Consider the following 16219-nt stretch of genomic DNA (forward strand, 5'->3'; position numbering starts at 1 on the left):
GGTCTAGCTTCAATTGACTCATGATTTCAAATATGAAAATACTAAAATCTCCACAAAACCCCTTCTGATCTATAAAATTAGTTTTAACAAAAAAAACTGAAATGGATATAGTGAGTAAACTGATGATTTTTGGATGAATTACTACACAAATGTCAGTTAAATAGATTGGAAGAAAGATAGAGTCCCATTTCGAAGTTAGTTACTAGTGTGCACATTATTATTATTACTGGCGTTTTGTGGAGATTGTTGAATTCCCATACATTACAATGCTGACTGATTTTACTCAGACGACCAATAAAATCCTGGGGAAACACTAGACAGTTACTTCGTCCTAGTATAGGGTTCCCTAGCAGTTCTCATCCATGACCTACCAGGGATTGTACATTACAAAGGTGTAACTATCATTACAAACTGGCGTCAATTAGAAACCCATTAAAACAAAAACAGTGAAGAGAGGCATTTTATTTTTCCACTTTGGGACTTTTCAATAGTCCTTACACAATAACACCAAACGGAATAATTTGATTAAAGATTCTTAGATGTCGTGGTGAAATTCATATGACTGTGAATTTTGTACGACTGGATCTTACTGGTCTTTGATTTTCAACTTTAAGTCAGTTTGAGATGTAACATTTCTTTTTTAGGACTTCAGTAAAGTTATTTAAACTATTAAGGAGATAATCACTATTTAGTTTTGTAGACATTTTGTAAAATTCTCATGTATGATTCTCGTCAGCCTTAAAACAATAAGAGATGACTAATATTTAAAAAAATTTGGATCGTGGATGCGCACTGCCGAGGAGTCCCATAATAGGACGAAACGACCGTCTAGGTTTTCCATGATGATCTAGCTTCAGTTGACTCATGATTTCAAATATGAAAATACTAAAATCTCCACAAAACCCCTTCTAAACCAAAACAACATAGTCAGTATTGGGCAACTATACTTTATCCTCATTTTAACTTTCACAACCCCATATGCATTGATGACTCTTTATTCAGTTTTATCTTTGGATTTCTATTCCTTTACTAATTTTTATTTTGTGTTTTACCTTTTTTTTCTTTTTTTAGGTTGAAAGTGCTATGTTTTGTGATTTAATTCCATTAGCTGATGAGAATGATATTCTACCATTAGATAAAGTTTAATTTAAATTATTTGGATTATTATGGATGCTGTTAAAATGGTTCTTTCTTTCTATTTTTAACAAAAAGACTGTCCTTGGTGTTATTATTATTATCATACTGTTTTTATATTTTTTCTTTATTTTTTTGGCAAACTTGTAGATTCTAGTATCCATTTGGATGTATACCTATGTACTCCACACACACACACACACCCACACCTGCCTTTATATTTTTCTTTATTCTTTTTTTATCCATCAGCTTTTCCATTATTCATCTTGTTCTGTTTTGAAGTTGTACCCATGAATCCTCTCTTTTTTTTAAAAAAAAAATTGACAACATACTATAACCTAAGAGCTTTCATTCATTTCACTTCTTTTAATTAACATGACATATTTTTCTTTAGTGGTAGTTTTTTTTCTTCTTTATCAGCAATTTTCCATTGTAAATGTTGATATTATTGGTTTGCTATAGCCAGACTCAACTTTGCTGTGTTTCTTATTCAAATATGTTGACAATTAAAAAATTATAGTCTTTATATATGTTCTAGTTGTTCTTCTTACTATTGTTATGAAGATATTGTCAGTACAAGTCATCATTTGTTTGTGTGAGGCCTGAGATACTGCTCAGGTGACCAAACTGAAGCTGGTGGTTTTCTTAGGGAGCCACACCCGGAGCCTTTGACCTAAAGGCCTGATCCACAAGGCAGTGGAGCATCGTGAGGAGATGTAGTCCCATGGTAGCCAGTGACCAACGGTTGGTTCATACGCCCATTTGTTCCCTCAGGATAGTGGAGCCCATGTGTACCATTGGTTTGGAATCAGGGTTTTCCAACTCCCCTAGGTAAATTTTCCGTGTCGACCGGCATGGTTAAAGCGCCCGACATTCGCAGTTGGCAATCAGTGTCCGCAGGTACGGCATGTGCTTTGCACCCTCGAAGTGTGAAGTACTCCTACAAGACTGGCAGGATTCTAATCCTGTACTCACCCTGGATGATGAGCAGATTGAAGTAATTGAGAAGTTCGTGTATCTAGGTAGCTACATAAGTGCTGGTGGTGGCGTGAGTTATGAGATTGATGCATGTATAATGAAAGCCAGAGCGGCTTATGCCAATCTGGGCCATCTTTGGCGACTTCGTGATGTTAGTCTGGCTGTGAAAGGTCGGATCTACAACGCGTTGGTGAGAGCAGTTTTGCTCTATGCTTGTGAAACCTGGACTCTCCGAGTTGAGGATGTTAGACGTCTCTCTGTGTTCGATCATCGTTGTCTCCGAAGGATTGCTGACACCCAGTGGCAACACCATGTTAGTAATGCTCAGGCTCGGCATCGTGTGTCCGGGCGCAGAGACGATAATTCAATTGGTGTCACCATCTTGAAACACCGACTTCGGTGGCTTGGACATGTTTTGCGAATGTCGTCCCAGAGGATTCCTCGTCGTGCATTATTTATGGACTGTGAGACTGGTTGGAAAAAGCGGAGAGGAGGTCAGTGTATGACATGGTGTCGTGGCATGAAAGAAAGCTGCAAAGGGCTAGCTTCTGTTGGTCCTTCACGACTCCCTGGCTGGGGTCCGAGAGATCGTGCAACACAGTGGCTAGAGACGTTATCAGATATGGCTCAGAATAGAAGCCAATGGCGATCCTGCTGTAACCTTCTTCATAAAAAGTGGTTGCAACTTCCTTAACTGAAAGGGTTCTTCTGTTTGTACATCTCATTTCCCCCCACCATTTCTCTTTTTTTCTTCCCCTTTCTCCTCCCATTCTCATTATTTTGTGTGGCGCACATGTATCTGATGCCTTTTTGTACCAATATGTATGTGCTTAAATAAATAAATAATATGAAGATATACATATCCTATTTCTTAACAGTTTCATCGGAAAAAAAGTCAGTCTGTAAAGGATAAAACCTAAAGCATTGAAACGTCACTTCAAGGAGGTTATTAAAGATAAAATCAGATACTAAATTGGGTATTTAATATTTTCTAAAAATAATATTCTGCATAGAAATCTTGGTTTTTTTGAATTGAGGGTCCTGTGTAAGCATCACAGTGGAATTAATACATATTACAAAATACGTATTCAGTGTTCCTTAATTTTCATTGGTTCTTCTGCTGATATCATCTTACCATAAAAGTCTCCAAATATGATCATTTGTAGTGTTTATAACATTTTGATACATATAATATTTGGTGGGGATGAAAACATGACTTATTATGTATATATCAGTGTTGCATGATAAATTTGGAAAGAAGGTGTTCCGGTTGGACAAAACCCAATTGACATTATTGAGTTCGTTTACGAAAACTTTGATTTCTAGCTTTTGAAGTGTGTTGTTTCACCTTAACAGTTCAGTTGTCTTGTTCATATCATATTGACGTACTTGAAACTGGATATGCTAATAATATCGTAAAATTTTTGACAGCATCAGAAACATGGTTGTATAGAGAACAACGGAAAACTGACATTTTAAATGCTTATATGATCTTAAGACTTCTAGATAGGATTATCTTTTATTGTATTTCATTAATTGTTATTAACTACATACTATCTTCAATCGAAAATCAAAATTTCATTATTGGTGTCTCTTGATAATTGAGTATCAAGTTGTTACCAAGCTTGTTGTCCTATGGCTTTATACATTCTGCAAAGCATACTTTCAACTGGGATGGTTTTTAGATTGTTAGGATGGGTCAGTTATTTTTGTTAACTATGAAAGTCATCACTCTTAATGATGGATCTATCAATCTAATTTTTGTAGGCTGAAACATATCATGTCACTCTCATATAGATTCACAGTACATTAGGGAAATGGATCTGCAAATGTGTGGTCAAACTATATTAGGCTCGATATTGAATTTATTAAGTAGCAATAATGATAATAAGAATACCACCTAAAACTCGAAGATAACTGCTATGATACAATCAAGAGATATTACATGACTTTCGATACTCATTCAGCCTACTAATAATGTTGCTCGTAAGTGACGATCTTGGGACTCACAAATCTTTCCTAAATGTGCTCGATTCGTCACAAATAGAGCAGTTAATAAATAAATTTTATTAAACATGAATAAAGCTGGCAGATATGTGCAAGATCTCCATCGACTAATTGAAAACACCGTGGTATGTTCAATACTATCCAATTTGGTCAGTCGATTTCTTAGTGTAACCGTCATCACAACTGAGTCACGAGCGAAGTCCATTATATTAACTTTAATGAATGTTTAACTCTGTGAACACTGGATAAAATTCATACCAACTGTTATTTATCATAATGCGAATTATTACCAAAAGATAGTACTTCGACTGATTACCTCAATAATGCATATGATTATTCATAGAATTAATCATCTAGCAGCAGCTGTGATGTCACCAAGATTATTACTTGTGGACAAACGAGAGCTAATAAATCTTGGTCGAGATCTACGTATAAAATGAAAGTAAATTTAAAAGATGTTTGAAACCAAGTTAACTATTCATTCTAATCAAACATTCGATTCAGACTATAAGTTCCGACCTTAAGCTGTTCAGAAGGTAGGTTGAACACGAGAAAAGCTATGATTACAAAATAGTGATTATTAGAAGTTTTCGAATTAATGTGGTAACTAAGAGTTTCCGAAATAGTGCAATTTAAGGTAGGTAGAACTAGATGGGCACTATTGAACTTATATCTGTAATTCTTAGTAAGCACGCAATCAAACACATAGGAATAACTAGTTATTAGAAATACCACAAAGACATGCTTACACACAGCACGTTTTAAGACTCTAGGTTACTGGAAACTGTTGGGACATGATAAGCTCAAGAAACATTAAGAAGCATTTTATCCAATCAGTGTTTCACGAGAAGTTTTGCTAGGACATCGCGAAAATGATTAGTCACATGTAGAAGTTTTGATTGGCTGATTACTACACTGCTACTATGTTTACTAGTATTCTAGAATTTCCGGGAAAACTCAAGGACTTCTAAAATACTATAAAAACCCTATATTTTCTGTACGTAAATGAACCTTTGGAGTAATGTGCTTCTCTCATATTTTACGCCTTTTCTATTGTGTTCATGTCGCTGTGTAGATTTAGCTTGGGGGTTAAGAGACTAGCTAGCTTAGGATCCGAGTATAGCGTTCGATTAGCAAGACTTATCACTTAGTAACCATGCTAATTCACAATTGATGTTTGATTTGAAGATATAATGCTTTTAATTCAGCAAATAATAAATGATTCTGATAACTTAATTTCATAGATTCATTAAAAACCAACGAATTATAAAACCTAGCTTAGGATCCGAATATAGCGTTCAATCAGCAAAATTTATCAGCAGCTCATACATTAATGAGTCTAGGTCTAAATTCAAGAAGTACTTTGCAGATTGATGAAAATCATTTAGACGTAATTTTAGCTCCTGCTATTTGTATTTCCCATAGATATAAACATATTCACAAAAGCTCTGAATTGGCTTTCACAGTGTTCTCATGAAGATTTCCTAACAAATTAAATGTTTGGAGAAGTTGATGTAAAAGAAACAGAGGATTTGTACACGACTATCAAATAGGATGACCGTATAAGTAGGTAAATGAAGAGCTTAACTTACTTACTTCAATTACCTAGGGAGTCGCAACATTAGCACCATTAGGCTTATTTGTTCGCGCCAAGACTCACTTCTCAGACGTCCACAAGTTCATTTTAGTATAATTTGGTCTAGTCAAGTTATATATACATATATATATCTTACATTGTTCCTACTCACTCTCCTTCCACTCCTTTGTTTATTGTTTTATACTACTTATTTATATTCAGTAAGCAGTTGTATCCCTAACAATTTCCACATTTACATTGTAACGCAAGTTGTACTGTAACATTCGGAAACGTTCATCTATACTAATGATGTTTATTGTACTTATCATTGTATTTGTCATTATAATCACTGTACTTTAATTACTGTAACGGTTATCCACAGTTGTGTATTTGTTTAAACGCAACAGTTTCCATATTGTTTGCTGTTGGTTCGAGTTTCGATTGCTCATAAACTGTTGTCCAATTTCAATACAGCTATCGGCTGTCTTTGTACTATCGAAGCCTTTGCTATTTTCATTCTTGAACGACGCGTTTAAACGCCTAGACACCTCACAAGTTCATGTTTGTAATTAAGTTTTGTGTTTTATATACTAAAGCCACGCTTTTGTAGACAAATCGTTGTTTTGGAACTTCGATTTTGCGCGTATCTCAATCAGGTCACTTGGACGCTTCGATAGACTTAACATATATACATATATATATATATATAGTGGTGGGTAGAAATCTGTAGGGAGAATATCTACTGGAATTATTAATGATACTTATTATTGTTCTTAATTTCCGGACATTTCTGCCTAACTTTTAAATCCAACTCAATTGTTACCATATGCAATCCATTGGTGCTTATGATTATTGTCAACAGAATTTTATCCTGTGCAATCGGTCGTTCACCTTTGGCTTTGGTAGTCATTAGGAGGGTTTAGCAAAATGTATTCTATTCTCGAATATCGGTCATAAACATACCAAAAGGGATACTAGCTCTTAAAAACTTTCATGCATGTTGTTATATCATCGACTACTAATACATTTTTTAGTCCTACTATGATTAAATACGCTCTTGATTGTGTAAGAAGTCCTCCATAAATACACTTCATGTAGCGATAAAACAATACCTTACATTTGAACGTATTCTTTGTAACATCTATCTTGGTATGTTGCTGTACGAATATGAAGAAGATCCTTCCAATTCTGGTGTATGTACTGTTTCTTTTTATCGTTGTCAGTATTTGATATATTTGTTACCATTTTTTGGTTGATTACAATCAGTAATACCACATTGTTTACAAATCCTTGTTCGTAACCAAATCGTCGGTGTTGTCGAGTCTTTTAATGAATGTTCTACCTTCGTTTTACTAAATATGACTCTATGAAGGTTACCGCATTGAATTGCAGTACTTTGACTGGTACTTTATGAAATGATTGCTTCTGTTCCATGAGGTTGATTTTGAGGTACATTCCCTGTTTACTTTAGGGACGTGTGCTGTTAGTAACTGGTAATTAATTGTGTTTCCCATAAACTTATTATTATTTAGTTGGTTGCTCACCTTTACAGCAAATTCAAGTACCCTAACCTTTCCCTCTGGACAGGATAATTTTTTAACTGATAGGAAGTTTTTCCTCCTGTGATGATTGGGCTTTATTAAGCGTCTGTATCAGGTGAAAAAATTAGCGTTCAAGTAACATTAGTTTTATTCGTACTAACATTTTCCTACAGTACCCCTTCTGTATCTCTTGTGTACTATTTTGAACATCGGTTATGTTACCATAAGGAGGTTATTGGCTATTATCGTCTTTTAAATTGTTGAGCTCGAGAGAACGTATGTGCCAACCTATCATCTGCATAAACACACCGATGCCGTTCAAATTTGGGATTTAACAAAGTCAACAGCTTTGATCACTACTTTTTCGGTCCTCATGAAATTAGCGTAGTTTATTTTTCTAACATTATTCACTATTCAGTTTTATTCTTGCTAATATCTACTTTCTCACTGTCTGTAATGTTAATATTTAACTTTATTATTGGACTTCTGTGGATGACAAATTGAGTGGCCGTATTTGTGACAGTTACTGTATGGTCGATAGAATCGACTGTTCAAAGAGAAAAGAATTCACATTTCTTATTTGACAGAAACGTACGTTTTCAGCGAACTTAGCTGATATTTGGCGATACATACATAAACATTTGTTCTTGTTCTATGTTCATAAGCACGCTTGTTAAACTATTTAAATATTTCGCGTTTCCCTCATTTGTATTCACTTATTTCCTCCCTTTCCTTATTTAAATACAATTCAATATTCTTCTGAACTACACAGAACCTATTTTATAACTATGGCAAGTAAGCTAACATTATTGAAACTTGTGTATTATTGCATCTCTGTAAAAACCCCAAACGGTTTCTTCACGACACTCATGTACCCATAAGCTGTTTGTGAATAATAATATTAAGCGTAATCTAAATTTACATACCTGTGGTAGTGATACGTTGCATACTTGTAACGAATGAAATACCAATATTTAGTCTGAACGCAGAACTAACAAACCAATGGTTGTCCGACCGGGCCAAACTACGTTTAATAAAGAGAATAAATAATATAAAAGTACAAAATACCTCGAACGGTACAGCTTGTGCTACACAGTCAAAGGTTCCTCTAGCGCAAACTTAAGTGCTAAACAAGAAAAGGAATAGTTAATAAACAAAAGTTTGATGCCTCGGAATCAATATGAACATTCTCAATAAGATGGAATCGGATATGTACCTGCAAGGATCCCAGTAACCGTTTCAAGCAAACATTCGAAGGTTTGCGGCTATACACTGATCCAATCCGTGATCTTGAGTTAAGTCAAACATGACCTTATTGTCAAGGGTCCGACAACATGCACCAGTAAAATTAAGCAATTAAGGGCAAATCTCTAACCAAGATCAAATGACAAAAGCTCAGACAAGGAAGTATGAAGAACATAAAGTGTGGCTAAAAGTGACCTGGATAAAGGTTCAAATGGATGACGGAGAGACGAAACAAGTAAATGACAATACTGTGTATTAGTATTCGGAGGAGAAACTCACAGCATGTTCTTTTCGTCATATTTGTTCTGTCCAGTCCAACATTTTTAGCAAACACAGACATTATTTTGTATCTTTGTCTCCAGAGTGCAGTGATTACAGCACATCACCTACACTTATGTTCACTTACGTTCACTTCTGTAAACCTGTGGTGTTTATATGAACCAATAATTCCCTTGTATTGATGACTGTTTTGACTTTGAATTCCAAATACAGTGCATTCGTTCGTGCTCACTTAATACTTCTTTATTAAATCGCGTTATTACTGGGATTACTAGTTCATACTATGATTAAGTTACTTCAAATTATCACATTGGCGTCGCGATGGAGCCTATGATGGAACGGTTGGATATACATTCAGATTTTAACGCTTTTGAGGAGTACATGGAGAGGTTCGAAATTTGGGCTTCGACCAAAGAAAATGATGAGGATTTTAATGTTGTGGCCAATTGCATTAAGTTCATCGGAAAAGAAGCATACAACTTATTAAAGACTTTGGCATTTCCAGATAAGCCGATCTCACTCCAATATGCAACACTCAAGCAACTACTGCTGAACCATGTAAAGTATACAAATTTCAAATTCGGTAAAAGAGAAAAATTCGATGAAATGACTCGCCAGAACATCAGGAATTCCACCACTTTACTACGTTGTCCCAGTCCAAGACGTAATCAAGGTTATTCACATAAAAGTTCGTGGAGTTGTGAAAAAATTCACGAAGATGAGCACAAGTTTGGTAAATGTTTGTTCTGTGGCAAGTTTCACCCGTGTAATTCATGTGTATTTCGTAATTCTAAATGCTCTAAAAGTGGTAAAACTGGACAGTTTTTAATACCATGGTTCATTTCGCTGAAACTAATGCTAAAATTTGTGATTCTACTGAGGTTGATGTTTCTAATGATCACTCATCTTTATCCAAGATCTTTAGAAGCGGTATAGAGTTATTGAGCAGTCCAGAGTTGAATGAAACTCAGAATCATTATGAGAAAAGTTTCCAATCAACCAACTTCCTATCAGATTTCTCATGTTATTGTACCAGATATGATTTGTCATAATGATTCACATATTTCTGATGAAATTTCTTACAACTCTGAGAATAATATTTTGAATCAGTCAAATCATGATCAAAAACCGGATTCAGTTTTGGTAGATGCTGATTTTTCCAATGGTCCATTATTCTCTAATGAAACTCATAATAAATTTGAGCAAAATATTTCAAAAGAATCAAATCCTGAAGCCGTATCATATATTATTTATCCTCATAATGCATTTGCTGCTTGTGGGAAACTGGTTCAATGCAAAGTACGAGTACTAATGAGCTTGATTTTAATTACAATTCGGATAACTTCATATTAACTGTTGTTTATACTTATCATGAAATTGCTTCTAATGAATGCACTAGCCACATTATTCATAACTTGGGGATACGAAGATCCAACATTACTTCGTGGGGGAGGATAGTGTTGGAAAATCTGTGGTTCCAACTCAGATATTAGTGGTTTCGGTGCACAACCAATATGGTGATTGTATACAATTTCAGGACCCAGGTGAGTCCGTTCCAATTTCGGTTGTTAATTCTAATACTAACGAGTGCATTCTGGATAATACAGTGTCTGTATCCAATACACTGTCAAACACATGTAAGATGAACTTAAGAATAAGACGCACAATCGATTACAGATGCTTACACTCCAACTTAAGCTGTAGAGGACTTGGTGTCTATATGAACTAATGATTCCCTTGTATTGATGACTGTTTTGACTTTGAATTCCAAATACAGTGCATTCGTTCGTGCTCATCTAATACTTCTTGATTAAAGTGCGTTACTGGTGGGATTACTAGTTCATATTATGATTCAAATACTTCAAATTATCACAAAAGCCCTTCAATTAACCTATCAAATGGGCAATGTCATTCAAGCAGTAACAAATTGTATAAATTTGTATTACTACTAACATGTCTATATGAAAGTGTGTGCTTGATCAAGTGTTACAGCCTGTACACACATTCCTCTTACGAGCCTGAATATTAGCTGTTTAAATGGCCAGACGAATCATTCACTCCATTATACACACCTGTTCAAATCTAATCAATTCATTCAACTTTTCACTCGACTCCCAATTCGCCTCTGTATTTGCTTGCTCTCATTGTTAACTGAGATCAAACAACAAAAGACCAGACAAGGAAGACCGAAGAACAAAGTGTGGTTAGAGGAGGTTATAATAAAGACTAAAGTATAAGACAGAAAGATACGAATAAGTGACAATACTGTTCTATGGAATGCTGTATATGGAATTTAATCATGTTTTTTCCTTCAGAATATCGGGGGATTCACTATGGTTCATCACGCATTTACTATGCCGACAAATTTCCGGAAGTGACAGTATGGTGTGGACTATAACGTGTGAGTCTACACTGAGAGAACGTGTAAGCTACAAAGTGTCAGAACGAACTATAGTTATAGATCCCCCATCAGTTATCCGTAAAAGCTAAAGGGGGAATAGTCATTGTTTCGTTAGTTCTGCGCTCAAACGGAATGCTGGTTTTTCAGTTGTTATACATTTGGTGATATGATAGCCACTAGTTGAACCAACATCCTCACCCGATAAAATCTGAGTAAAGAAAGATGACCAAAATAACAACAGAACTCTGGATTATATTGCTCCTTGACTGTAGCAGCACACTCATTAGAGGAGACTCAATGGAAAAGCCAGTGAGTCTGAATCTCTAGTACAAACAAGACGTAAATACAGAAAATCCAACTGGTTCAGATATGTTCATCTGAAAGATATCGTATAACAGAAACACGTTAAAACAAACTCCGTTAAACAGAGTGAATTTCCCGCTTTCCCAAAAGCGTTGGAAGTGCCGTATAGCATAATACATGGCTAAGGGTTCCCTGGCGAAAGTGCTATGCCTCGATTTAGTGTCTTGCAACCGTCTCGAGAAGAATTACAAAGGCTACTGTGTTTTGTTTATCCTTTGTTATAAGACTCCTCCGATTGCCAAGTTGGATGCATCTACTGCGATACTAATAGGTGCTTTGTTATCAAAACGTGCTAACGTGGTTGATCTTGTGATAATTTCTTTAACTATGGAGGATGCTTTCTTATCGCGTCGTAGTTCAGGTTGATAAATCTAAAAACGCCATCGTCGCAAGTCCATTGACCAGTGACCTCTCGCACACATAGCAACATTTCTGTATCTGGGCCGTGTTGTAATTCTTTGTTGTGGAGGAGTTGATCTGAACTTCGTCGATCGGTCAGGTCTCTATTTTCAAGATAAGTCCTTTATAAATTATCGTAAGGTTCAGAAACGTTACTAACAAACATGCTAGGTGTAACGTGACTGTAGTTCGTTCACCGCAACAAAGAATAGCGCACGTGAGTCTAACACTCTGGGCTCATGCGAGTTGCCTTCTGCACAGCAGCACCGGAATTCGATATTGTCAGGTCAGAACAGCATCAGCTGAAAGGTAAGGGGTGTTAGTGTCGTAATCTTCAATAATTCAGGCATCTGTTCCCGTCGTAATGAGGATAAAATGTATATATGAGCTGGAATGCAAAAGTCATTTCCCGATATGAAAAAAAACACAAAAATAAAAGTGATATGTTATAACAAGAAACAGATTCAGAGTTTATTCTTGGTGTATCAGGTCACGTCAGGCTTACAACTAAATATGCCACAATCTAAAATCAGAGTACATATATATCCATGTATCCACACATGAATCTTAGAGTTATTAATATAAAACATTCGAGGCTGGATTCACAGTATGACAGTGACATGTAAATAAGCTACTCTTTTCGTAAGTGTTAGAAATTGGACATCGAGCAGCCTGAATGATCATTTACGGGTCAGTTAATATTAGCGGTCACTTAGGTTTGGCGTGCTTGCTTGTCGGCCATGGTGCAATCTGGAACGAAAGCTAGAAGAACTGCCAGAAAAGGTGTTGCTACTCGCGAATATACAATTCATTTGCACAAACGAATTCATGGTGTTGGTTTCAAAAGGCGAGCTCCTCGAGCTATTAAAGAAATAAAAATGTTTGCTAAAAAGATGATGGGCACTGAAGATGTTCGAATTGGTGTGCGGCTCAATCAGTAAGCTCATATAATCTTTTTATCATATACATGTAGATTTATATGGTCCAAAGGTGTCCGAAATGTTCCATATCGTGTCCGCGTGAGGCTTGCGCGCAAAGCTAACAAGGATGCAGATAGTATACATAAGTTCTACACTTTGGTAACATTCGTACCTTGTACTGACTTTAAAGGAAAGCAGATAATTAATGTTGAGTCAGCAGAATGAATCTGTTATAAATAAAATTATAAAATGGACTGTTAGCTAACTAAATTTATTTCCTATATGTGGGAGTCTGAACAAAACAATTCTTGTCATTCCAGTATGATAAAGCTGTGCTTCCTATACTAAAGCTTTGTCATACGAGATTCGCGCAAAAACGAGAGTTTGTGATTACGAAGTAACCTTTGGACCTCTGGAGAAGTCATTGAACACAGTCTGAGTTTCCTTTATTGTCATTCGTTTTGATGTAGTTTTGTCCTCTGAGCACAAACTTAAGGTAGAAGTCGTTCTAGTGATGTCGTCCAGAAAAAACAATGAAAGCTTCACGACCTAACCGAAGTGCTTGAAGGACAAAACTACATCAAATATATCCACCTGAACTACAATACTCGATTGTCATTCGTTTTCCTTGTTGATTAGATCGTTTAGTTTCACCAAATGCACGTTAGTCTGCGTAGCAGTTAATCTAGATAGGTCTTTGCCAAGTTTAAGCACTATTTTTAATTGTTCACTGCTACTTTTTAAAGACGGTCTCCATGAAAACTAAATTCGGTATCTGAATTTTTACCAAGTGGAATATCTACTTAACGTTTTTGTGACGTGGTTTGCTTTCCGGAAATAACTACTTAAAAGGATCTGTTGGTGAGACTGATTTATGGGCGACCTTTGTGCGACGCCCAAAAGACCTTGAGGATGTCCACCTTCAGACTGCAGCTAAATGAGGGTTATGAACCAGCATGAGGGATTAGATATTGGGTTTTCACGAACTGGCATCAGCTATAACGCCAAAACTCTATTTAGCCAAACGAATGCAGTAATCTCGCGCCAAATCCGAGACCTGTTATCCTAGATTTGATTGGTCCATCCATAAGTTATAGTCTTGCTGGATCTGTTTTAAGCGTATTGAGGTGAAAATATGGATCTTCGGACTCCGTCTACCTATAGGTTTTAACAGATTGCTTTGTTCATGTTCCAGGAATGGCTTGTCTTAAGGTTTGGCCTGTTCTGTTTGACAGCAAAAGATACTAATATGTGATATTCTAGTTACTTTATTCATGTTCGTAGCCACAGTTGCAAACACTTTCCTTGTAGTTATTGACGCTTGTTAACTTAGTCCACATGTCTCAATAAAAGAAGAACATTTTCAACACAGTTCCTTTCAGCAAAGACCTGATTTGTTGACCATAGGTAGTTCGAACGTATGCGGAATTTTCCGTATCTTGTTTCGGAGTTCCAGGTATTTCATTTGTCTTGAGAACTACCGCCTTCACGATATAGTTTCTGGCGATTTCTCAATATAGATGTAAATACGAATCTTGCCTCTACTAGTCTACACTCCGTATGGTGCAGTACCGGCTTACGAAACAAGGTGCAGGTGTACGGACACGTAGTTTTCCCTACTCCATTCGGAGGATACAAGCCTAGGAAACACTCAGGCTACGATTGTTTGGCAATACAGTGGAACCAGCGGGTCGCTAATGGTAAGAGAGATGAATCCTCTCCAACTGGTTTGGTTGGGGCGCGTTCTGATGTTGTTGGGTCACCTACTTAGATGTATAATGTCGAATGTCACAAGAGGTCAGGAGGCTAGGATATATGAATCGAAGGTCAGTCTGTTTATTTGTCGACTTGTTTGGATATATGCCTTACTAGATTGAGTATGCTCCCCGCTAGGGATTGATATAATAGTTGGAGGCGTTGAATATCGAGGCTCATAAATAATTAATGGCACAGTTGCATTCGCTCTTTAGATCTTGGATTGTTTTCCTTAACTTTACGTGCTTTGGTGGCGTTCATCCCTTCCGAACTGTACGTGTGTCTAGATTACCATTGCTCTGGGTGTAATTTTCCACAATCATCATCTCTACTCCGCCTACTTGGGGTGTGGCAACCTGAACAGTTGCTAACTGGCGCTAGTTCTTACGTTGGTAGTTGCTGATCAGGTGGTTGGCATAGTTTATCAGCTATTGATGCCACTGAAATTGTCAAAGTAAATTGGAACACTTGTTGATTATTGTTATCAATGGCTTGATTCAGTATTATATTTTGGTACTATATAGAATTCTTAGCATGGGGTATTTCAACATTTTTTTTGACATAAAAAAGAAATGAAAAAAATCTGAGGGTAAACAACCTATCAAATATGAGACATGCTTAAGAATACAGGTTATTGACTAGGTTAACTCTAACAACCTGTTCGTCACAGAGTATATTTGTCAGGTAAGGTATTACAGAACTCTTATGAATTTGCTTGCGTGCATGGATTTTAATGTATTTAGGTCTCGTTCTACCAGAAGATATACAAGGAGAAAAAATAAAGTGGATGGTATGTGATAAGATAACACCTGCCAGGAGTTTGTAAGACTTAAGATGTCTATCCACAACCATATTAATAATGACCTCAAGATTCACTACACACCTTGCTAACTGTCTTCATCACTCTTCACAGCACAGCAAAGTCTTTCCTCAAGAGCCCGGGAAAGAATAATGTGTAATATGCGGGAATCGACGAATTGTGAGGGCAAATGGCAGGGAATCCCAAAAAGCATGCAGCGTATGGTCATTGCAGACTAACGGTGGTCAAATTTGTAATCAGACGGAGGTTAAATGAGGCCTGATAGGTATATGTGGTCATTGATTGAGGTGACGTAATGAAATATCTCCCTAGACCAATAATAATTAAATTTTAAGTAATTTAGACAACTTCGATCGCGAACCGACATGACTTCATCTGAAAATGGAGCGCATTGTATATTTTGTAACACATAAGTAAATAGTTCTGCGACTGGATTAATGCTTACTTAGGTCGGCTATTTCGCGGACTTAGTTTTATTAATAGCTCTTACCGCCTTCGCCTCGTACTAGAATCATTAATTTTGATATCATCATAATTACAATTAATCTCATCAGCAATGCATGTGGATTCTTCACAGTCTCTTAACAACGGGTTTTCCGTCCCATCTGTTGGTATCGTGTTTTTGTACGCAGCCCGTCAAAGGAAAGGCGTATACGTATATAAGTAGTTGTATTGACTTTTGTTCGTGTACATGTTAGGTTAATGTATTCACTAACTGCAAATCTGGTAATGTAATGGGGTGTAGTCAGAAAGCAAACATTTAAGATACATCATACCGATAAGCGAACTGACGATTCGTTG

The 16219-nt window shown here is 36.4% G+C and overlaps 2 protein-coding genes across 3 annotated transcripts in view; both read left to right on the forward strand.

The window, feature by feature from the left end:
* Smp_149050.1 (xtp3-transactivated protein B, putative) overlaps positions 1 to 1146 on the forward strand; it is a gene marked incomplete at both ends in the record, with an annotated part of 21730 nt that extends 20584 nt beyond the window's left edge. For both annotated transcript variants that reach the window (XM_018791121.1, XM_018791119.1), the window contains one exon: positions 1072 to 1146. In XM_018791121.1, coding sequence (XP_018645638.1) covers positions 1072 to 1146 — 75 coding nt within the window. The remainder of the gene's footprint in view (positions 1 to 1071) is intronic.
* Positions 1147 to 12654: 11508 nt separating this feature from the next.
* Positions 12655 to 13110, forward strand: Smp_050280 (60S ribosomal protein L31, putative). The gene is made up of 2 exons (XM_018791122.1): positions 12655 to 12860; positions 12897 to 13110. The coding sequence occupies exons 1-2, from the start codon at positions 12664 to 12666 to the stop codon at positions 13066 to 13068; spliced, it is 369 nt and encodes a 122-aa protein (XP_018645640.1). The 5' UTR covers positions 12655 to 12663; the 3' UTR covers positions 13069 to 13110.
* Positions 13111 to 16219: the final 3109 nt, after the last annotated feature.

Source organism: Schistosoma mansoni (genome assembly GCF_000237925.1).
Source record: "Schistosoma mansoni, WGS project CABG00000000 data, chromosome 4 unplaced supercontig 0032, strain Puerto Rico, whole genome shotgun sequence".
In the NCBI taxonomy this organism is placed as follows: Eukaryota; Metazoa; Platyhelminthes; class Trematoda; order Strigeidida; family Schistosomatidae; genus Schistosoma; species Schistosoma mansoni.

What these genes read in the sequence shown, in the direction of transcription:
- Smp_050280 (XM_018791122.1), top strand. Translation starts at nt 12,664, where the DNA reads ATGGTGCAATCTGGAACGAAAGCTAGAAGAACTGCCAGAAAAGGTGTT. An exon ending in ATTGGTGTGCGGCTCAATCA is followed by an intron (nt 12,861 to 12,896) that starts GTAAGCTCATAT and finishes ATATACATGTAG; the next exon opens with ATTTATATGGTCCAAAGGTG.